This window comes from Buteo buteo, chromosome 6 (genome assembly GCF_964188355.1).
Source record: "Buteo buteo chromosome 6, bButBut1.hap1.1, whole genome shotgun sequence".
Taxonomy (NCBI): domain Eukaryota; kingdom Metazoa; phylum Chordata; class Aves; order Accipitriformes; family Accipitridae; genus Buteo; species Buteo buteo.
In genome coordinates this window covers 14,147,870-14,171,691 of record NC_134176.1, presented here as the reverse complement: position 1 = coordinate 14,171,691, position 23,822 = coordinate 14,147,870, and the positions used below count along the sequence as shown (strand labels likewise).

General features: G+C 45.1%; 2 protein-coding genes across 7 annotated transcripts in view; both read left to right on the top strand.

Moving 5' to 3' along the window:
* The window catches only part of EVL (Enah/Vasp-like), a 159,336-nt gene that overhangs the window by 121,746 nt on the left and 13,768 nt on the right, over positions 1–23,822 (top strand). For all 6 annotated transcript variants that reach the window (XM_075029848.1, XM_075029849.1, XM_075029844.1 and 3 more), the window contains exons 4-5: positions 16,419–16,482; positions 20,672–20,733. In XM_075029848.1, coding sequence (XP_074885949.1) covers positions 16,419–16,482; positions 20,672–20,733 — 126 coding nt within the window. The remainder of the gene's footprint in view (positions 1–16,418; positions 16,483–20,671; positions 20,734–23,822) is intronic.
* LOC142032350 (ena/VASP-like protein) lies at positions 21,985–22,950 on the top strand (the record flags this gene model as incomplete). The annotated part of the gene is made up of 1 exon (XM_075030989.1): positions 21,985–22,950. A coding segment is annotated over one exon (966 nt), but the record flags the coding sequence as incomplete, so codon positions are not given.

The window sequence follows — 23,822 nt, the reverse complement described above, 5'->3', positions numbered from 1 at the left end:
AAAAGACAATTTAGAAAGCAATATATTGTAATACAGGTATCTTACTAGTGACTATTTAATTGTTACCTTACTATGGGCTACTGACAGGCAGCAGCTTAAATAACTTGCAAGTGGGGCAACTGTCGTCAGAAATGACCTACCAGCCTTCGTCTTTCCTGTACAGCTATTTTGCCCCTAGCAGTACCCTGCAAAGAAAAGATATGTGAAGTGCAAGCATGTCTTTTAAAAATAGTTTAATTTAGTACCACAAACACTGGCATGATTTAATCATAGCATATTATTAGAGAATGGCATCAGTACAAGACGCTCCAACGCAGATACATTTCTGGTAGCTGTAATCGTTAACTTGAGTCAATGGGGGTTTTCTGGGCTCAGTCTGTGAGACTCGCATCTGGCTGGAATGCTTCTTGCTCTGTATTTCTTGGCAGAAACTTTCAGTCTTGCATCCTTTTTAAAATTTTTTGTAACTGGAAATATATATTAGGGTCTAGTTCTGAAATAGATGCTGTGCCAGGTGGGTCTTCTCACTCCTATGGGTGAGTCTTGGTTCAGGCACCTGAACCTGGGCTATCCCTATAAGAAATGAAGGTTACATGCTGTATTCCTAGGTTGGTCTCGCTTCCTTGTGCCGGTGTTGCAGACACTAAAATTTGGGAGAGGATCCATCAACTTGGAGTCCCAGCTCAGTTTGGGCTCATCCAACGTCTCCGTGCAGGGAGCAGCTCCAAGAGAGACAAAGCGTGGAGATGAGCGGGGTGCTTTCTCCCAGGTCTTAGCTCTGCTCCGTACAATCTTACTCGAACCAAATTGCTAGGGTATGTGAATGTGGTGCCTGCAGACTAACAGCCATCCCGCAAGCATCGTGTACTGGTGGGAAACACTTCAGCTCTCCTTGGCACGGTACCCAGGAGTCCTTTGGAAGCGATGATGGAAATGGAGGTTGAGAGCAGAGAAAGGCAATATAAAAAGTTAAGCCTGGTTCAGAGTAAGCGGCTTCTACAGGTGGAACAAAACATCTGACACGGATCCTCCGTAAAAGAAACCAGTTTCCATGTTCAGGACTACAATGATCTGGGCAATGGCATGACAATGGCTTTTTTAGTATATTTTGCCCAACTGAGGAACTTAAAAGTTCATTGTTTTTCTTGAGTGTTTTCCAGAGCTCTTTAGAGTACAGACCTTCTCAGAGTGCCAGTGGATAAAGACACTACTAAAATCATGGAACCAAGCACTCAGTTCACTTCATAGTGTTATTTCAGTTTTGGCACAGCCTCTGGCTTCTTAGCTGTCCAATGCGCTGTTGAGTGCCTCCCCAAGCATGGATAGTAGATATTAGGAATAAAAAAGGAAAGCAACCTTTTCAATTAAGGGCAAAATGTACAGAAAGTAAAATGACACAAGTTGTATCAGCTGCATATTGGCTCCTGTGCACACAGTCTCCACATATAATCAGTAGGTTCTCAAACAGATAATTACAGTCTTTCTGAAAAAGGCTTCATGTAGGAGAGCCACCTGCCTGCTACCACTTGCAGGATCAGAGCTGTCCTTTATTTTTACTGCTGTGAATTGTGGAATTACAGTTTTCTAACTTCTGTTAAAAAAAAGAAGCATTTTTCTAGCACATCTCCTTTCAGAGGACTGCTGCACCCGGTAAGCGCTGGGCATCAAGAGTGATTTGTCAGCTTTTGTTACAGACTCAGGAGTGATTTATATTTGTCAAAATGCAATTTGCACAATTGATTTCCTGCTGCAAGGATTACAGGTGCAGTTAGTTGAGGGGGTGTTTGCCTTCTAGCCAGCTGGTATTGGTTCATGCTCAAAATAGGGTCAAGGTTGTTTTTTGTACAGGAGTAAGACATGGTCAATTGAATTGTTACTTTAAATCTCTTTAGGTGCACAACATCTGCAAGTGCTCCTCATTCAGGAATGATCTGTCCTGCCACAGGCAAGCTGGCATGTAACCTTTGTGAAGGCAAGAGTCAAATAATGACAGTAAGAAATTATGAGGTTTCTTGGGGGGTGTATGCCCAGTACCACGTGCTGCACGGCAAAATATCACTTGTAAGTGACTTGCATACAGCTGGTGGCACGTGTACCACAGCTTAGGAATCCCAATACAGGTGTTATAAAAACATTTGGTCACAACGTTTTCGGCCATACCTGAATTTTTTTTTTCCAAACTTAGACCAAGGCTGATAGTGTCCAGCAAGTCGTAACTTTGTTTGTCCGAAGTAGGAGGCAGAGGTGGTGGCTCACGTCATACCCTCTGGGGCAGCTGCTTTCTCAGGTTCTTTAATTATTTTTCCTGCAGGCCATGCTGCAATTTCCCACTTCCGAGGGGTCGCTTTCTTGCTGATGTGATTGTGGATCCAGAGCTTCATTTCAGAGTCAGAAGTGATGGTGGAGTCCCTGAGGGAACCTGTTCCCGGTCCATATGTGCTCTCCTTGCAGATCGTCTAAAGCCATGCTGTGCCACTTACTCAGTCACATGGTGGCACTGGCTCTGCTGCCCCACTTTGTGTTTGAATGAGCTATTTAAAAGTATTGTGTTAATTCTAGGGTTAGGCGGAGGGAGAAGTAAGCATACCCACTCGCTTGTTGCATGGCAGACTTTGTTGGCAGGGTGTTTTCTATGCAGGTGGTAAGTCGGTAGAAGGATCTGCAGGAATTTGTTAATCTCTATTAGATCAGCCTGAGATTTGCACTTTAGCCTTGAAGGATATTTTTCAGCTTTTTATTAGTCATGAGCATATTTAACCCCTTAGACACCAACATCTTAGTATGTAAGAGGTAAGTGTTTAAGACAATATTAAAGAAAACACAGGGTAACATATAGTCTTGGCCAAGTAAGTCATTGAAAGAGCTAGATGTATTCTTCTGACAGAATGAAGTTGTACATCTCTGGGTTTACAGATTCCCTCATTAGTTTGGTGTATTGTTTTTAATCACCTTTTGAAAGAACAGGTGGTTCCAATGGTGGTGCAGGATAAGTCAGCACTTCAGAAGTCAGAGCTGATATTTTTACACCAGCCAGATGCTTCCCTTCATTGTGAGATATGGGAGGAAAGCACAGGAGAACAAAAGGGATTTGGAGTGTCCTCAAAACTGAAAATGCAATGGTTTGTTCATACCTTTTTCTCTCAAAAAACTGGAGTCCTGATGATAAAACGTAGTCTACAGTTTTATCACTATAATGCCAATTCTGTTCATTTAAACGTACTTCTGGATTTCCTGAAACCCTCAGAAAGTAATTACATAAGACCAATGGCATTGATGTATATGGGACCCTGAATTTACACTCAGATTTGAGTGTAATATTCCTGTTTGCTGATGTGCCTCTAATGACTTTATAAGCCAGCAAGCAGAAAACAATGAGCATATGCAGGTAGAATTTAGACCATCTGTGTGCCATAGTGAAAAAATAGTTTGATATTAACAGTTTTTGCTGTCTCAAATATTAATTAGTTAATACTTGGTTTGCTGCATCTGATAGTGGGGCATACCTGAGAGGTATCAATATTGTAGACTTAAAATGGGACATAAATAATTCATAGCAACAAGCATTAGAAAACACATGATAAGCAGCTTTGCTATTAGAATATCTACTTATCACTCAAACACTCTGAGTATGTTGTAGGAGGCGGGTACAGTGAGCAACCAACTACTTAGTTATGCTGAATATGTACTGTTTGAGAAGGATAGGAGTGGCTCTGATATATTGGCAGGTAGTTATGAACCTGTCTCCACTTGGGGTTTCACCTGCTCTAACCACAGGAAGAGCCTTATAGTTTTCGTTCAGCATACTCTAGAATTTAGATTTTAGATAAAAGACTTACCTGCAGAGTTCAGTGGGTCAAAACATTAATCAATCTAAATCAGAGTAGTGTCACTGAAGCTATATGCCCTAAACCAGCTATGAATTTCTTTGAGGAGAACAGGATTGGGCTGTGTGAAGTCACCAGCAGATGGAATAATGCAAAGGCAAGGAGAAGGGAAAGAAATGGATCAAAGGACTGGTGATAAGGCAAAGATATCAGGGCATAAATATTCTGTTTAGCCTCCTCATACAAACTGTCCATTAACTTCAACTGGATTGCCTTTGGGAGACCTGCCATCCTTAAATATAGAAGAGAAAAGTGGTTAGACAAAGTAGAAAAGGGAGAAAAGTGTTGGGATCAGAGGAGATCAGGAATGATGGGATGATGGAAAGAACTGAAAGACGGTAGATGGGGATTTTAAGCCATATATATTTATTTCTGAATCCAGCATGTTCATACTTGAATTTTAAGAGTAGTGCTTAAGATTCAACACTGGTGTAACCCCTTTGACTTCAGCAGCCACACCACCAGTGACCTTGATCCTGCATGTTCATTTGCAGTCTTTTTTTCCCCAGTTCAAACTAACTTTCTGCTTATTCACACTTTGCATTTATTCTAAGTACTTGCATGTAGGTGAACATATGGTGGTCTGATTGGGGCAGGAGGCAGAAAATGCAATTTCTTTCTGACCTTCATGGTTATTACGTGAAAGTCCAGACAATGAAGTCTGGCTTCAGACACCCTGAAGCATTGTGATAGGCGAGGAAGATGGTCCGATTAAATATTTAAGTGGCTGGGCCCACTTTGCTGCTGCAGCGGTGGATAGATTACACCTGGTGAAACCTGGTCTGCAGCGGGGTGGTCGGTAAGTGCCGGGCATGAGGAAGGTGCAGAGAGGAGTGCGCTGAGGAGGCTGCTGCCATACTATGGTCAGCAGGGAATGGATTTGGCACTGCTTCTGCCTCTGCCACTGTGACTGCATCATCCTGTGCCGAATGTCTTGTAGGTGATGGAAACCTCCCCGCTGCCTTGCACGCCCCATCCCTTGCATGCCATGCTCCGGCAGCAGCCATCCCGGGAAGGGGGAAGGGATGCTTGCTCCAGGGCGGTTTTGCGTGGAAATGTTCTGTGCTGCCATCCAGTTGTGCTGGGAAACCGCTTGCAGTTGTAGCTCATTGATGGATTGTTTGTCTTTCGCTTGCTTTTAATTCCAGCAGGCGGGCAGCAGGATGCTGAGATAATATTTGAAAGAAATGACCCATTAGGTTCAAATGACGCCGGCATTAGTCAGGGCTGTTAAATCAGGAGAAGTCATTACAGTGAGAATATGGGACAATGACTTCTGAATCAACGTGTTGGATTGCTTCTGTCTTTACTTGCTAATGAATAGCATCTGTACTCACAGAATAGATACTGGTTTAAAAAAATAGATATGAACAAGGGCATTTTATACCTGCTATAGTTATCTGGATATTTACCTATTGTTTTTCTCCGTAATGACCTGCCTGTGACTGTCAATTCCTGACAGCTTTTCTGGAAATAAGGATTTGCAGGGTTGTGTAGGGTTGGGCTATTAGGCTGAGGAGGATGGGTGGATTTACTATGGACTTTCCGAGTCAGCGGGACTTTTGCTTCCCTTAAGCAGAGAGCTTAGCTTTTGGTGTAGTGTGAATGGGATCAGGTGCTGTATTTGAATTTTTTTGTTTATCATCTGTTGAATTTATTAGACTTGTGAGTTTATTATCAAGGAGTACTACCCATTTCTAATGATGTTTTTTCATGTTTTTTCATAAATCCCCAAATATATCGCCATGTAGTCATGTTTCATAGAAAAGTCCTCTGCCTTCCAGCACTCTGTCCAGGCACGTGTCCCCATCCTAGTTGTCTTACAGCAGTCTTGAGATTTAAATCTTGGTAAAATGGATCTTGTCTGGATCTTAACTATTAACTAGATACCAACTGTGTGTTTATAATGTGGTGTTTTCTATGTGTACATGTTGCTCTAATGCACATATGGGGCCCTGCTGTTCTCCACATTGAGGAGAAGACTGCCCTGAAGAGTTTTCTGTCTCACCAGACAGAGAAAGAGGAAGGAGACACTTAAAAACTGAGAGACTTGCCTTGCAAGGTTATAGTGGAGTTGGGCCAAGAATAGACCGTGGTGCTCTAGGCGTCTTGGGTGCTGCACCAGGCTACACTAAGTATATATATTTTTCTGATCTAATGTGTTATAAGTCTTACTGTTAAACAAAACTAGAGATGATGTTTGACCAGCTAAGTGTGTAAATATCAGCTGATTGAACTCTTGTACATGCCAGTGGCTGGGTTCTTTTTCCCTGTGACTTCAGAGATTTTCAGAGATTCAATTTGTCCCCAAAAAGGATTGAATTCCTGCTTTTTATTTGATGTAAGGAATTGTAAGTATGAAGTGGCTATAAACAGGTATATGCATGTACTCATGTGCAAATACACACATGGTCACACGTAACTAAAGGAATATACTCAGTTTATATTTCACAGAACAGAGACATGGGACTTGGGACGTCAGTAGGAAAGTGCTTTCTGAGCTCAGCGATGCTCTGACTGCAGAGCACAAGGCCAGCGTTGCCACTGCTCCCTCCTCTGTTGGGACAGCAGCTGGCAAACTGTCACCAGAGCAAAACAATTCGTGTCCTCATTGAAACCAAATTCAGGAAAATATCTTTGCAATATAAGCCATATGTTTAGGTGGTGTGTATTGATTTACACCCCCGGCTTCTTTGGAGCATCTGCTGCCTGGGCTCTCGTGTTAACTGGACCCCAGTGCAGTGGCGGGGAGGGGTCAGCTTCTCAGTATGGCCAATGCTCTCAATTTTAACAAGAGTCTGATGATATCTGTTTTTTTTCTTAAAGCACCATTACCACCTGGAGGCACAAGATTATGAGCTAATCTTAAGCTTTATTGACAAGTTTCAAACCTGGATGTGCAGGAAAGTAGGCTTGGCACACATTCTAAAAAAACAATCCAAAAAAAGGAGGAAAAACCCCAAAAGAACTGAAGTGTTTGTGGGCTTGGTTTTATTTAATACTTTTTTTTAGCTACTCTCATGGTCCTGAGTTTTACGGATTGCTTTTTCACTTACGGCACTGATTGGCATCTTGTCCCATCATCTTCCCTGTACTTGTTCATAAAGCCAACAACATTGGAATCACACCCTTAGAAATTCAGCGACACCTTTTATTCCACCCACCCCCCAAAAAAAGAACTATTCCCATAGCTTTCTGTGCACACACCATTTTTCACAGAGTCAGTGGCAGTTCCCATAACAAAAGCAATCAGTCATCAACTAAGTAGGATGCTTACTTATCATGAAACTGCCTGCGGAAACAAGGCTGTTTCTCTACATGCAGCAGAGCCCCTGCATCAGCCCCTGCAAAGGAGGAAGGTGCTGACGGTCCCCCCGCTCGGTGCTGTGTGGCAGGTGGCTGCCTTATCTGCCTCTATTTCATTAGTGCATAATTGAGCGGTCGCTGAATTAGCTCTTCCTTGCTCAGAGCTCAGCGCAGCAAACAGAATCCCCCCGGGATGCTCCAATTCCACCTTTCCCAGCCCTGCACGGGGGTTTCCTGCGCTCGTCTTGCTGGCCGTACTCTCTGTTTCTTGGAAAGCCGGCGCTGCACGGGGTCGGGTCCTGTCCCAGCACCTTCCGTGGGCTCCGCAGTGCTGGGGCCTGATGCGGTTAGCTGTGGAGGCGTTGCCTTTCGCTTTGCTGCCATCCTGAAGGTCTGGTGCTTGAAGCACTTCCCTGGGAAGTGGGGAACCAAGGTTCAGCCACCTCCCCTGCCCAGGGGGAACTGCAGCTTTCATTTCCCACCTCCCCACACCCCGACGAGCTCGTGCTATTCTAGATCAGTGTGCGGTGTTTTTCTTCCTGTTAGAGCTGAGCTGCTGAGAGGAAAGTAATTCCCAGTTCTCATGCAATTCTTTCTTACATTTTACATTAATCATTCACCAGTTAAAATACAGGGAGTCCCAGACTAGACACGTGGACGTCCCACCCCTGTTCCATGCCCTAACCGTGGGGATGCAGTCCCACCACCCCAGGCTGCATTCTGTGGGAGATGCTCACCCCGATAGCCCTGGAGCCACCTCATTGTGAAAGGCCTCCTGTTTGCACAGTGTTTTTTAAAATTTCTTTTAAAGCTGGTTGTGCTGTCTTTTATGTGAGAGGTAACCCAAGCTGTGCTCCTGAGCTGAGGCACTGACACTGAGATAAATGCACCTGAGCCATGTCCTTCACATATTAAATATGAACCCTGCTGTCAGAGTGCAGTTGCTTACTGCAGGAGCTGCTTTAGCACCATCTCATCTTTATTGCATTCAGAATGAAAAAAATAAGTTTTTCTCCTCCAGCTCAACCGAGACACCAGCATGAAAAATTATCAAATGCTGTGCCAGTGCCATGACAGATAAACAGCCAGAATCAAATAATTGCCATCATATTTTATGCAAAATAATGGAATTAACAGCTTTAGCAGTAAAGTCAAAGGCTCACTGGTTTCATGTTGATGTGTTCAGTAGCACTTCTGGTGAATTGAAGATGATTTCTTTCTAATCATCTTGCAGCACTGGATCTTTACATGGCCTTTCTATTTGGTAACTCCTTTCTGGATCTCGTGTCTTCCATCCTGCTTAGTGCACATGCACAGCCATGTGGTTGTGCATGTAGGCACCCCTGCAATTGCATTTGTTGGTTTTCCTAAAAAAAAAAAAAAGAAAAAAAAGGGCTGTGCACAGTGCACACACCTGTACATATGTACTTGCAGGAGGTGTGAACTAGTGATAGGGTGGGGCACTCCCATGTTAAATACCAGGCTTGTTTTTCCAGCTCTGTCACTGTCCTTAAGTCTTATCTACATCAGAAAGTTTCAGCAGTGAATGTTAAATCCGTTTTTAGTTTAAATGAACAAACTGCATACAGGCCCTCTGTGCTCACACCCTTATTTCAGTTTAAGGAGGGCCTGTTTCATGTTAGATTAAAGTAATCTTACAGGTAAAAGATAAAAGTAAAGCAATAGCAATCTTGGGAATGGCACTTTTAAAAGCTTCTAAGTTGGAAGTTTCTATAATTTAGCTGAGAGTTGGTACCTGGATACACACTGCTCCTCACCCAGTGTAGTATAAGGTAAAATGAGGTTGTGTGAAACGTTGCTGGGACTGGTTTTAAGAGGATATGTTTTACTTTGCACTGCCACAGACTTGCAGCAGTGTTGGTCACCAAGGGACAAGGGAGGAGGGTAGAGAGAGTTTTCTGGCACAGAGCTGGAAATGCTCATTTCACTGCACTCTTCTTGCCTTAGGTCAAACCAAAACTAATTTGGTCTGCATCACAATAAGAGTGCCTTAGGTGACCTTTTGCATAGGTTTAACTGTGTTGGTAGCAAATCTCACCTGTAGGTAAATTGATGCAAACAAATTTTACTTGTGCAGACATGGTCTGGGTGTAATCAAGTCACTTAACTTCTGCCTCACAGCATTGGTGAAGCTTAATTAAGGCTGATAAAGTTCTTTGCAGTCTCAGAGGAAAGGTTTGGCCCATGTGTAAATGATGTTATAGAAGGTATTTAAAGTACTCTGTTAAAAATGCGGTGGAGGCACCCAGCCTGTGAATAACACTCTCTGAAACTTTCTATTTCAAGTTAATGTTTAATGGGAATGAGGCAAGCACTGCCTGAAAGGAGGCTTTGTGGCACTGTACCCAAACCCTCCCTTCGGTGGGTGTGCTCCCTCTCTCTCCCAGGGCGGTTTTGCTTGCCGTGATTCAAATGATCCAACAGGATCCTGTACGGAGCTGTCAGCGTTCTGTCACATAGTTAACAGCGCAACAAAACCTTAATGGCGTGAAAATTTTTCAAACTGAGCCACTAGTGACCCGTGGACAAAACCACCCCATTCGTCCGTCTGTCCGTGCTTTGCCTCAGCCCCTGCATCCCTGTCAGACAGACGCTCCCTCCCCACAGCACGCGTAGCGCCTGAGCTGTTGCACATCAACCGAGGCAGGACGTGCAGACTCCCAAATCCCCGGCGTGAAACGCTGTGCCAGCGTGGTAGCATGCGTGAGGGGCCCGTGGCTCTGCCGTGACGGGGCGCGGCGAGTGGGGTGGGGGATCCCTCTTCCCAGTCCTTTAACTCGCCGTGGAAATTTAGGTCTGCGTGACCTGCCCTGTCATCCAACTCTGGCTGTACTAGCTTGGGCCCCAGAAGTAGTGTAGGCACCCTGCTTTATCTATGTGCTTTATCTAGGCTAATTAGATCGGCGCTTTGTCCAGGGTAATTGTCTCTGCTAATGAGTTTGAGCGCACTAGCGAAGGGACGTTGCTCCCTCGGTGGGCGCTGCCTGGTGGCACGTGGCCGTGGCGGGACGCCTGCCGAACACGCCATCCCCGCCAGGACAGGCCGACGGGGCCGAGAGCCGGTGGAGGAGGTCCTCAGGGTAAAGGCAGACGTTCCGAGTGCTGACAGAGTCTCGGCGGCGGCGTGATTGCCCAACGGCAGCAAGAGAGCTAAAATGACAGCCAGGCTGTGGACGGGGGCAAGAGGTGGTGTGAGGGGACACAGATAACTTCCCTCTCCGGCCGGAGCGGGGCCGGGGCCCACTGGGTTTCCCACCCGCGGCGCAAGGCTGGTCTGCCTGTGGGGCACGCGGGGTGGGGGGGATCGGGCATCAGCAGGGCCGGGAGCGAGGAACCCCCCCAGCCGTGCGGGGGTGAAGAGGAGAGGTGATGGTGAAGACGGTAAAACGCACCCTCCAGCCGAGTGCCGGCGTGGGTCTGCAGGGTGGCCCCAGGAGCTGGCAGCAGCTCGGCCGGGGCTCCCTCCCTCCCCAGTGCCCCGGCCCAGGCTGTACCTGACTGGGGACGCTGGGATTAGCATTGGTCAGAAGTGCTTTTGGCAACTGACGGGCTTTTTTCTTTCAGAAAATGCCAAATTACTTAAAAGATACTTCTGTGGGAAAGAAAAGCTTTGCAGGAGCTTGTAATCTGGAATGATTTTTTTCTGTTTTGGTCAGGATAAACAAGTGTTTATGTCACATTCCCAGGATATAAGTGATGGTGGGTCAGACCTGGTGCCTGAACCTGAGTCTTCTGAAATCCAAGTATGTGCTGAAACCATCAATCAATGAGGGAGAGCTGTCTGTCTGTTTCTCACCTCTTTTCCTCCCATAGACTGCTGTGGTTTTTTTCACACAAAATCATCACGTTCTGTTCATATGCAGAACAAAAATTTTCAGTTTCATAAATGTAAAGCCCAGATATATTTCTTATTCAGCTCTGACTCTGGACCCTTTCTTTAGCCCACCACATTCATCACACCGGTCCATAAGCACCATGGAGGCTATAGGGGTTGCAGAAACCCCACCTGGGGGCTGCTTTCAGTGTGTGTAATGAATAAAAGATCTGTAAGTGGGTTAGACTAGACCTTCTGTATTGAAGAAGCACAAAATCCTGGTTGCTCAGGGAAATGGGCCTAGTTTTGCTACTTTCTTGAATGCATGCAGTCAGTGGTGCTTGCAGTTGTAGCATAAGTAAAAGAGGAAAAAGAAACCCTGCTTGCAGCTGCCCCAGCAGGAGAGAAATGATGACATTGCTCCTGCTTGCTTGTGCCTTCCCACCAGCTATGCCAGAGTAGAAGCTGGAGCATAGGTTTTCCTTCAGTAACAGCTTTGGCCCTATTCTGTGGCTGGCTGTGGGTCCAGATGCGGACATCTCCGAGCAGTAGCAGGGTGCAGTGGTGCAGGAGCGGCCACCAGCATATGGAGACAATTGCACCCACTGCAAAGCAGCGCCCTATGCCAGGAGTTCCCCATCGCCGTCTTTAGGGACAGCTGGGGAACGACAGAGTGGGTGCTGGCATGGCTGAGTGGGAGGAGAAAAAGCAAACATGGAAAACATCCGTGTGCTCCCACAATCTGCCTTGAGCTGAATCACAAGATGCTTATACAAAAACGCAGTTAATTATTACAAAGCAACGAAGCGAGGAAACAGACATTCACAGCGTATCTCCTGCATTAAGTAGTTGCTAAAAATGTAGATCGCAACAGCTGTGAAGCTGCAAACGGATCAGTAGCAAACCTATCTCTCCTGGTTATTGTGCTAAGCACTCTTCTCTGTGAGGCTGTTCCCAAAGCTGCCAGGGTTGGAAGCAGCTCGCACAGCAACTCGAGAAGCATGTTTAAATGAGGATGCCATGACCAAGAGCACTTAACCGTTCATGTCTGCTCAGGTCTGAGAAATACCTAAAAATGTGGAGAGGAGATGAACCTAGCAATCTGCTTGAATTTAACAAACCCTCAGTCAAACCGGTGTCTGCTGTATGTGCACTGCAGAGCATACACATACAGAACCAAGTGTAAAAATAATCCCTGCCTGGATTATTAAATCTGGACTGGGGTCGGGGGGAGATCTAGCAGAATTTATGTTTCTGGCAATGAACAGACCTGAAAGCTTGGGTTGGAGTTTTAAGTGTATTGGCCACCTTCAGGCAAAATCTTGGTTGCCAAAGCAGGGTGCATCTAACCTTTTTCTTTATAAAGGGTTTGCAAATTAAGGTTTCATATTACTATAGAAAAATTATTGGTTTGAATAAGATCACAAGCAGGATGCCAGATGATAGAATTATTTCTTATGGTTGCAAGTAACTCAAGCAAAACAACAACCAGTGCCAAATAGAACCAGTGTGTTTCCCCACTGTGGCAAGAAGAGCTGTAACCCCCCTGGCAGCAAAAGGTGTGACTGTCCTGAACACCCTGTTATCTCAGGACAACTCCGCATACAGCTTTCCTCAAACTCTTTTCCAACAGCTTCCAATCAATACAAGCCTCTGCAGGAACACAAAACAGGTATCCCTGTTCCCACAGGCTGTGATTGACTTCTGCAGCTGATCTAGGCTTTTCCTTAGGCAGTATTATCTTACCAACTTTTACTCCACTGCTTCTTGTTCTACTCAGGAGAGAGGACAAGCTACCTATTATAGCTTCATCCTCCTCTTCTGTTCATGCTTGCTTTTTTCTGTCTCCCAACTTTTTTAGGGTACTTCACTTTTAAAGCACTTTGAGAAGAAAATTGTGATAAACAAAACTAATGTGCAGAAGAGAACATTAAAAATATCTTAAGATTCAGTATGAAGGGAAGACAGTTCATTTCTTTAATGTCTCACTGCTGGTCACTAGTAAAACAGAACAAAAATGAGTTTGGAAAAGATTTGAATAAATGAATGATGTTTTGCTGCAGTGTGTTGGTTTAAGTAAGAAATCTAAACCTGCAAAAGAGAGGAATTAGTCATTACACAGAAAACACTAATTGTTTCATCTCTCAAGACATCAGAGAGAATTAAGGTATTTGGGGGGGCTGTGCAGTCATGTAGCCTTTGCATCTGAAAAGTTGTTTGGCTTTTTAAATTAATGTGCAAATAAAAATATCTGAAAACTTGTCACCACTTAACACAAAGAGTTTTTGAATGTTGATTATTTACTGAGTCAGGCCTGAAGTAGCTTCTTTCCTTCTGATCTTTTTTCTCTTGTTTTTGACTGCCAAAAGAGGAGGGCATTTCTATAGAAACTATGAAGAAATTGGCAATTTCAAAACATAATTAGGAGCTTTATATGCTTCATTGTAAGGACATTTCACACTATGGCCAAATAATAAGAACAAAATCCTGCCAACTGAAACAATCAGCTGGGGTTCTTAATGTAAAAAAAAAAAAAAGGAACTGTTAATGCATGGAGCTCCTCTCTGAATAAGGGAGTGAAATTAAGTTATTTCATTGAAGTGGGGGAAAAATTTTCCAGTAGCATTGTCTGAATTGACTTGTGGTCTGCCCTGGGAATATATCAGGTATTTGCTGTACCACAGACAAATTTTTTAAAGCCAGTGTTCATTTTGCAACCACGTTTTGCAACCACGTATTGCAATCAAAAGCTGTGCATTTAGTTTCAAGTGTGGTCTAAATCCTGCAAGCATACACATACATACCAGAAAACATAAGTAAACTCATTGAATTTACTAGGACTCCTTCATGCTGAAAATTGAGATGGACTTGTTTGCAGATTCATATGCTCTTTCATTTACCTGACTGCTATGCAAGATCAGCTTGAGGAAGCTCCAGGTGATAAAAAGCAACAACCCCAACTTCCAGATGTGCTTTGTAACATTGCCTTAAAAAGATTTCTTCAGGCCGCTTTTCAAACAGATTTGGTTGGATTTGTTTGGTTTTAAACCTATATAGCCAGTTCATAACAGTGCCCACAGGAAAAAGAAGTTGGTTTTTTTGTAGTGTTGATAGTCTGGTCTTTGATTCCTTCTGCATGTCTAGTATTAGTCAAACTGGCCACACTGCCTCATTTTTCTGGGCATTTGGTCCCAAGGGAAGATTCATGCCAAAGTACCAGATTAAGATGGCATCATTAGAGCCTCCTATATACTTTGACACGATTTATTGCCAGGGAAGAACTGTTGTTTCTGCTGCCTCATCCTCTGGCCTTTCTTGCTCGCTTTGGCACCTACTTTTAGTCCTCTTTCCAAGCAGAGTGCTGGCTTCTGTATGATGCTCTGAGTCTTTATACAAGGGAAGTTTTCTCATGATGAAATCATAGGCAGTGATGAGCATGGCTAAGGCTTGTCGTGGTGGAATTCGTTACCTGGTGAGGAAGGTGTAACTGACTTAAGCCTTGGAAGTCTTTCACCCAGAAGTCTGCTTATTGAAGTATCTCACAGGGATGTGTATGTGCACAGGAGAACGTGGGTGTTACCTGCACACACCAGAGCCAGGGCACTGGTAACTGTGGGGAGTCTGGTCCAATTCCAGAGGTTGGGGATGGGACCTTACCTGTCTTCCTACTGTGTTCAGAAGAAGTTTAAATTCACTCTGGAACTGCTGCTCAGGGGTAGCTCTGGCCTTCTTTCATTCAGTGGTGAAGATGCACAGTACAAGCAAGCATTCACACAGGAACACGGCACCCTTGTTACACCTTACACTCCTTACACATGAGCCTCCTGCTCTGTGCTTCCCAAATACCTGCCAAGTTTTTTCCTGAGGCTTGCTTCCAAAAAACCCACCCTCTCCCCCCGCATTGTCTCACGTGGTCTTTACAAAATGTGGCATTTCTGTCTAAATAGTTTGCCAAAAGCCTGTGACAAACAATATTAAGTTGTCAGTCATGAGACATTGAAGAAGTGAACTGTCTTCATACCCAGTCCTAAGATATTTTTAAATGTCAGAGCTTTTGACTCAGTGGTTGTCACTGGCTCCATTTTTGGGATACCCAAAACTGGAATACATGGGCCTGATTTTCAGAAAGTGCTCTGTTCCCCTTCTGCAAATGTTAGTCCTTAAGAACATTTCAAAAATAGGCACAATTTCATCAGGATTAGTCAACACACCAGAATTTCTGACTGCAATGCATTTCTGCCATCTTTTCTGTTTTCACGCAGTCATACTTTCTAAATTCATTTTCAGATGACATTCTGCCTGGCAGAAACATATAAAGAAAATGGAGAGAAATATCCTTAATGATTTGTGAGTGACTTATTTGGGTTTGTAAGTGTTTAATTCTGATTTACTGTTGTTGGATAACTTTTAAAAGGATGAAATTTTGCATTTGAAAATGAAAAAAATAAGGTAGGCATAATAACTTCCTGCATATAATGGATCTATTTCTCAGTGCTGTTTATCAGGAAAATTGCTGTTGCATTTAATAGAACTCTTATCTGTTCAGTCCCAGTTGAAACCCACCTCGTCAAATCAATGGAACAATCCTCCTTCCACCAAATGCAAGACCATTGTAGCTTATGTTACCAACAATGATTTTTATTTTCGGAATAATTATTTCTTTCTGAAAATGGCATGTAGTGTCAGTGTGCTTGATTAAATGACCAAAACCAGAGATTAAATGATCAGAGTCAAGAGAGGAGGTGTGACTTAAGTGGTAACGTGTAGTTTGGTTTTGTTGGTGAGTGCCAGTGGAAGCTCAGCTTGATGTGAATCCTGTAGAAGCAGAAGACCAACAGCATTGTAAAAAGAAAAGCCACCTTTGTATAAGGCTTGTTTAATTTTGCATCTCCTTGCACCTTCCATCAGGTAGCTTCTTGATGCCAGCTCAGCATCAGAGCAGCACTAGCTAGCAAGTATGCTCACAAACTCAGCACTGTGGTTGAATTACTGTGAAAGCACAGAATAATCCAGGGAGGCTAGATCTGAACTCTGTAGAAGCTAGAAATGCATCCCAGTGTGATGGACTGTCCTTCGTTTGCAACACTACGGGTCTTCACCATTGCCAAGGGAATAGTATGTAGTCTACAGCTACCGTGATGCCAAGTTTCTGGACAAATTGCTCACACATTTAGCCATTGGATTCTCCCAGTGGGACTAAAAATTTACAGGAGGTGATGATTTGTCTAATAGAAAAAAAATGAATTAAAAAAATAAAGCAAAGAGAGGACAATAATGCTTGAGGTTTTTTCTCTCATAGTAAAATGGAGAAGCAATTCATCTGAGTGGCACTTTTTTTTTTTAAAGTTAGCCATATTTGCTTTCCTAATAGCATTCTCTCATTTTTTCTGTAGGTCCAGCTGCCCAGCGCCAGGTCCAGAATGGGCCATCTCCAGATGAGATGGAGGCACAGAGAAGGTGAGTTAATCAGTTATGGTGGAGTTCTAGTTTGTAACTTGGATGAACATACAGCCCTTGCTCACCAATAAGCACTGTTCTTTTTACTTGCACCTGTTTTAAACTGATTCTGAGTTTTCTGTAATTATTGCTAATGATTCTGTAATGACTTTTAAAGGGTGAACTGAAGCTCTAGGTAAACTCTTTGCTCAGAGGCAAGTGATGTTCAGAGTTAAAGACAAAATGTGTTTAAAAGCATTTTGTGGAGTGTGTGTTTCTCAAGCACATTAAGAAAGCCTAACTTTATCCTGTTCTGGATCACCTGCTGGCAGCTGACAGTCATATTGCCCAGGGAGCATCTGACGGACCATGTACACTCTCAGTAATAGCTCAGGCTCATTTTGTGTATGGCTACTTCCTATATCATATGCTGTTCCTTTTATGGGTGTTTTGCTCTGAACTGGGATAATAAATGAAAGTGTGAAGTCATACCCTTCACCTTTACAGGTATGTCAGACTTAGTGCCCTATTACACACGGCCTTTTCTCTAGCTGCTAGGAGTGCTCTCCCTGACGCCAAATGGCGGGTGGGCAGGAGTGTCTGTCCTCATATGCCTGTCTTCATATCAGGAGGCCCATCTCCTTTCAGCTTTGCTGATTCAGCCCAGATTCCTGTAGCAGCAGTATCTTCAGCTTCCCTTGCCAAGACAAACCTATCCCATTCTGGACAAAGTCTTCCAGCGTGACCAGTAGTCCGTGCTGTCAGAACTGTGATCTGTCTGCCCGGCATCAGTGGCATCCACGCCAGCAGCGCTGCTTAGCCAGGCTTGTGTTTCCCTGTTGAAGTATAGGCTTGTGCACACAAAAAAAAGCATCTTTGTTCCCCATATTCCTGCTCAACTGCAAACATGTTGCTGCTACTGTATGAGAAACACCAGAGAATATCCTGCCATAACACGTAAGCTCGTGAGCCTCACTTCATCAGGAGTGCGCTGGAGTACAGAAATCGGCAGGACCTGTCACTGCTCCAAGTTTGGTGCCTGGCATTGCTTAAATGAGGTGTCTGCCTTTGCCTCTGTAATGAGGGAAGGCTCAGCAAGTACAGCTAGTCCTCCAGAGGACTTGGCCCAATTTTTGGTTCAGATAATAAATAGCTTTGCAAGGATTTTACTGGAACCACACTGTGGGGGCAGTTCATCCCCAAAGATGTCAGATGTTGGTCTGATATGACAGGCGCTCAGTGGGCTCTGCCTTTGTTTGTAGGTGCAACCTGTAAGCAGGCAAGGTCCCCCCTTGCAGGATCCAGGAACTGCCCTGGCCCTATGGGTTGTGTAGTTTAATATCACACGCTCCTGGAGCAGCAGAGATGAAGTGATGCAATATATCATTTGCAATGATGTTCCATGGCTACTGTTCTGACTGGTTCCTACACAAAACCATGTATAGGTTATTTAAGGCATGACCCTTACACAGGCTGTGGTAGGTACTTAGGATTATCTCTTTCCCCCTCTAAAAACTGTAAGGGAAGTATAGGGAAACTAGTCTCCTGTGCCTTTACAAATAACTCTGAACGGCCTGAGATTTAGTGGGGATTTACATATGACTATTAAATGGGTCAGCGGGTAATGATATTTCACTCGAGATATGTAAGATTTACTTTGGGATAGCAGAGCTATGATAAAGGTCAGAGGAGAGCTCCTGCTCATCCAGAGGCAGGGGGGATGCCACCTGTCCCCACCGCCTGGCTGGAAGAACTGATCCAGCTCTTCATTTAACCAGTAGATATCACTGATTCTTCAGACCATATGTAACTTAGACCTCAAATTTAGGTGTCTACTCTGTACATTTAAAGTGTGAGCAGGTTAACTACATTAGGAGAAAAAAAATTATTTTTTTCAAAAAAAAATATTTCCATTTTGAGACAGTAAAAGCCTTTTGGGTAGGTATTATTTGACTGCTACAGGTCACATGGTTCTGGGAAAGCTTCTTTTGCTCCACTGGACTGGAATAAGCTATGCCAGTAGATGCACTTAGATATTACTGCATCTGCACTAGAGGATTTTCAGCTTTAATTATGCTGATGCATTCTTTAAGCATATAGCAGACCTAATTTAGGCCTAGCTTTTTTTGAACATCTTATAAGGAGGCAAGGAAATGAAGTTATGGTAACTACTCTGCAAATTTGTCTGTTTAAAAGGTTTTTTAGAGACCTTTACACAAATGTTCGAAGAATATATTTTTAAGACAGAGTGTAATTTGTCCCCTCTTGTACTTTAGTCCTTGCATATTCCTTAAGCAGCCTTGTGCCAAATCTCAGGCATTATTTAGTTCCACTGGAATAAATTTGACTTCCTAAGCATGTAAGAACTTCTCCTTTTAGCATGTGTGCAACAGTGTATTTGGCACGTATAAACTGCTTCTGCCTAAGGGCAGACAGGGCTGACATAAATGACTTCCATGACTTCAAATGCCGGTGACTGACCCTTGTTTTGGGGAGCACCCTGTACCTGTATCTGCTCTGCAGCAGCTCTTAATGACTTAATGCCTTAACCATATTTCTTCCTGGTCTGTCAGGCTGGAGTTTTCCAAGTCTGTCCTCCAGATAAACCTAGAATTTCCCCCAGGTTTAATGAGGAAAATGTTGTCAAGTTGTTCTTCATCATCAAATTTTGCTAATAAATGCCAAGCTAGGGTTAGGGGACGGTATGCTTAGGAAATTCTTAGTACATGTGTTTACAGTTGAAGATTTAGCAGTGCAATTGATGCTGTTGCAGATGGGTTCAGCCCATAACTATCAAGTAAGAGCCAGGTTTTGTATTGAAGTAAAGATTTCTATTTATTTGGTTTAAAGTGTCATAGCTTAAATGAAACCAGTTGAATCAGCCGACCAAGACTGTTCCTCAAAACTGTTTCCCCTTTGCACATGTAATAATTTTCTCAGATGCCTATAATAGTTTTCCAGAAATTGCCTGTGTTTGATGGATTGACCGTCCTGAACACACAACCAGTTTAGGATTGATCCTTCCACAGCAAAATTGTGGATTTTCCTTTTCCATCTGTTGAATTAGAATTGAAATATGGGAAATTTGTTTTGCAAATTAAGACATTCTTTTTTTCCCTACATAATGGAACTTTATTCTTCTGGACTTTTCTTCATAAAAAAAGCTTCTGTTGATATGTAAATAAGATAGAATTATTTAAAATTGCAGTCTTGGGAAAGTACAAATACAAATGTAACAGGGAGATCTCTCTCAAATATTACGTAAGGAGTCAAAATAGTAAGTGTTGCTTAGACTTAAGCTTGCCTTACTGTGCAGCCCATGAAGTAAAGCTGTTGCAGGAACAAGAAATGCCAGGGTGGGTTTGGAGCAGGTGTGGGAGCTCTAGCTCTTTCTGCAGAGGAGTTACAGAAGAGAGAGAAGTTACGTGCGAGAGCAGACCTCTGCTGATGGACCCTGGGAACTGCACAGCTCTGCAAAGCACAGCCCGGGAAGGGGCTTGGCAGGGCATTTCCCCACGGGACACCAGGCCTGGGGAGCAGGGGAGCTAGCAGCTCCTGGGGGGAAAGGTGCCAAAAAAGCTGTACAAGGCGGTGCAATGCTGTGACCCGCACGCGTGGAGGAAACGCGGCGGTCGTCGTCCCCATGGCCGCTGTGCTGGGGCGCGAGGCGGCAGGCTGCCCGCCGGGCTGTCCAGGGCCAGCAAAGGGCTCGGGTTTGTACAGTCGGCACCGAAACGCAGATCAAGCTTCGTTATGTTTTCATTCTAACTGCGAGTCCTTTGGGCTCCTGATCCATAAAAGACCAGGACTGTGTCATTTTACGCAAGACGCCCCTTGCTCTTCCCTTGCAACGCTCATGCACTTCAGGTTAACGACAGGCATGGCTGCTCTGCTCTCCTGGGCCTTGGGCACTGACTATTCGTCGTGCAGAGCCCGCTGAGGAGTTATGTTAAATGGATCAACCAGCCCCTGCAGTGTCCAGCAGGTGCAGGGCAATGTCCTGGTTACGCTGCCCCGACACGTGCAATGGCACCGCAGCGGCCAGGGTGAGTGAAATCAATCACCTCCATCTCACGGGAACAGCATTTTTGTGAGGGACTGGCTCACACCACCCAAGACATACAGCTTGAGTGCTTCTCAGTGGATAAAGCTTTTACTCAAAATAATAAAAAATACGTAATGACCGAGGGTTTTTTCATTGCTGTTTTAGACAAGTGATGGAGCAACAGCAACAGCGCCAGGAATCTCTGGAAAGAAGAACCTCTACCACAGGCATGTATCAAACCAAGCAGATGTAGTCTCGCCCTGCTTGTCTCCTCTGGCTGTAGTCGGGGTTTGCGTGGTGCTATACAAGAGCTAGACTGCTAAAAGTGGTTGTAGTTATGATTAGGTTTTAAAGCATTTTCAGCTAGGGACTTAGACGCATTCGGGCATGGTTGTATTGTTTCACAGAGGCTCAGGTCTGCGGTGTTCAGGTGGACGTAGGCAGGTTTTGCCCTTGGCAAAACTTGTACAGCTGAGGGGGGGCTGTAGGCGTACCAAGGGGGCCTGGCCATGCTTCTTCCACACCCACGAGGAGAGCAGCCACCACAAGAGTGAAGCCACGTTTCCAGGGGATGTCAGTGTGAAGGGGTTGATGTGCTGGATGTGCCAGGTCAGGCGCTCCCCATCGCTCTGCAGCACAAAGCAAACTACAGCGCAGAGGAGAACACAGCTCTAGATGCTTATCGGTGGGGATTTTGTGGTCATGAAGTGAGGAGTCTTCTGTAAGCTTAATGGAAAAAATATATATATTTAATGAGCTTAGGAAAATCTTCTATAGCATATTAAGTTGCACTAAGCTGAGAAGAGATGACAGGAATAGCTTATAACTACAAAGTATGGCTTTGCCTCTCTGAAAGAAGGCAGAGCAAGCAAGCCAAGATGGCCATCTTGTGTTTGGGCTTTTGTTTTGGGGAAGTTTTCTCAGTTAATCTGGCCACATAAGTGAAATGTTTTTCCTCAGCTGTTAACAACTTTTTAGTTTTTGACTGGAAACCAGCTCAGACATACACACATACCTTAGTCAGCGACAGAAATTGTGGGACGCTGTTTCGGCAGAGGTTACCGTGTGCTATTCTGCATAGGGAACATAGCCAAAATCCTGCCTTGCCATCCACAAGGAGCTGTACGTGGCTCCCGAGGGCTTCTGGCTGTCCTCTCCCTGGCTACAAGGTGGCCACTGCGGTGTTCAGCGTGTCCTTTGCAGCTGCCCCTGGTGCAAGGGTGATGCTCGTGATCCTGACTCAGATTCACAGGGGGCTTGGAGGAGCCTCACTGGCACCGGAGCACACAGCCCTGCCTGTGCGGCCAGGGTCCTGCTCCGCACGGCCCCAGGGGGAGCGTGCAGCCCATCTCGTGCTGCCAGGGTCTTGCTCTGCACAGCCCTCCGGTTCTGCTGCGGGCTGGAAACCCCCAAGCCGGTGCCTGCACCATCTCCTCTTTGCTTTGTTTGAGCTTCTGTTGCATTGACTTCGCGGTTCCTTTTTCTCCGTTCCGCTTTGCCTCAGTTTCATTCCTTGCCGCGTACCCATCTTATTCTTTTCATTTGTCTTTTCTGTTCTTTTAGTTTCCACCCTTCAGATAAGCGTGTGCTCTCGCCCCTCTCAGCCCCAGTCTCCTCCTCCCACCTGCAGTAACTGCGGTGCTCCTGCCACTGGTGCTGTTCCCCCGCCACCACCTCATGCCAGCGCTGTCTCTTCGGCACCCGCTGTCCCCAAGCTGGCTAGTCAATCCTCTTTCAGATCCCTGCGGAGAGCCAGAGAGTCCCCGCAGCTCCTGCACAGGCACTCGGCCTCTGAGCTGCCAACGGCCCCGGGTTCCTCCCCTCCAGCCTGCCCAAACCGCAGGACCGCCACGCCAGGCATCAGGCGAACCTCGCTGTCTCCACCACCTCCCCATCCTCCCCACTTTCCCTTCGCCTCTCGCCAGCCTCTCAGGCGCTCTTCTCTTTCGTGCTCTCCTCGGTCTTCTGCTCCCTCCGCCACAAATTCACCACCTCCGCAGAGGGGTGACATCCTGCAGCTGCGTGGTCCCACCATCCTGCCTGTGATTCCTGTCCCGCCTGACAGGGCCAAGGGACCCACAGGTAAAGCGGGCCAGGAGACCTCAGCAAACACACCTCTGAATGGCCATCCTGAAGGACAAATTGCTTTAGGCCCCTGCGGGACCCAGGTGAAAAGCGTGGACGGCTCCTTCCTTCCACACCTAGGAGCTGCACCCTTCTCCCCGCTGCCCACCGTCACCAGCCCCCCCAGCTCCTTTGGCCAGGCTCTCTCCCCCTCCTCCCATCCACCATCTCGTCCTCCACAGCAGTGGCACCAGCCCATGTCATACTGTCTTCCATTGCCTCCCCCTTACGCTGCTGTGTCTGAGGTGACTATGCCCAGGAGGACCCCTCCTTACATGACTTCATCAGCCATTGCCCACTTGAGTAAGTACTGCTTTTGAATGAGTTGCGACCTGTGCAAAGCCTTAGCTTTCAGCTCTTTAAAAAGCCCCGTTGGCACTGCCTGTGACCACCAGAAAAAGGGCTGAGAGACCCAAGGCTACTCCTGCTGTACGTGGTTTCTGAAACCAAGGTGGAAAAGTATCAAAATCACTTGGGACCGGTCCAGGGACCTTCTGAGCTAAAAGCAAGGTGAAAAGCCAGAATTACAGGACCAGGGCCCTGTAGCTGCATTGTTGCAATGCATATTCTTACTGTATTAGCCCAGAAGGAGATTTTTATCATTCAGCAGAGTCAAATTGCATTTGGCAGCAAGCTTCGTACAAAACCTATTTTCAGCTGGTCCAAACGTAGCAGATGGGCTCTTCTGAAGCTGGAGGCCAGGTCTGCGGTAGACTTGTTGTCTGTGTAGCAATACTGGTAGAGGTTGTGATTTTTATTCTTTTTCTTAAGTGGTATTTCTGTTACCAGCAAAAGATATAACGTGGATTTTGTTATAGTTACCCAGAATCCCCTGTGCTTGTGTAATTTATTTCATTCTAGAAACTGTCTTCCTGGCCTAAACTGCATTTATAGTTGAGGGCTTGTCACTATAACTATTCCAGCAAACTTTTTTCACTGCAGGCAGATCAAGAGCTTGGGTCTGCCACTTTGCATATGGTCTTGATTTCTAGTGCTCGTCTAAAGCTTGCGGAGTTAGAGCAGTTACGAGTAATGCCTATTTGCAATTCAGATCATACGTTTTGTGACTTGGATCCATTCCTGTTTATAACCACATATAATGCTTAAATGACGTGCCTAGAAAAGGAAGAAAACTGAGACATTTCCTTTCACTTTCTGCTAAAAATATTACTGCATCCACTGGAGGCTCAGT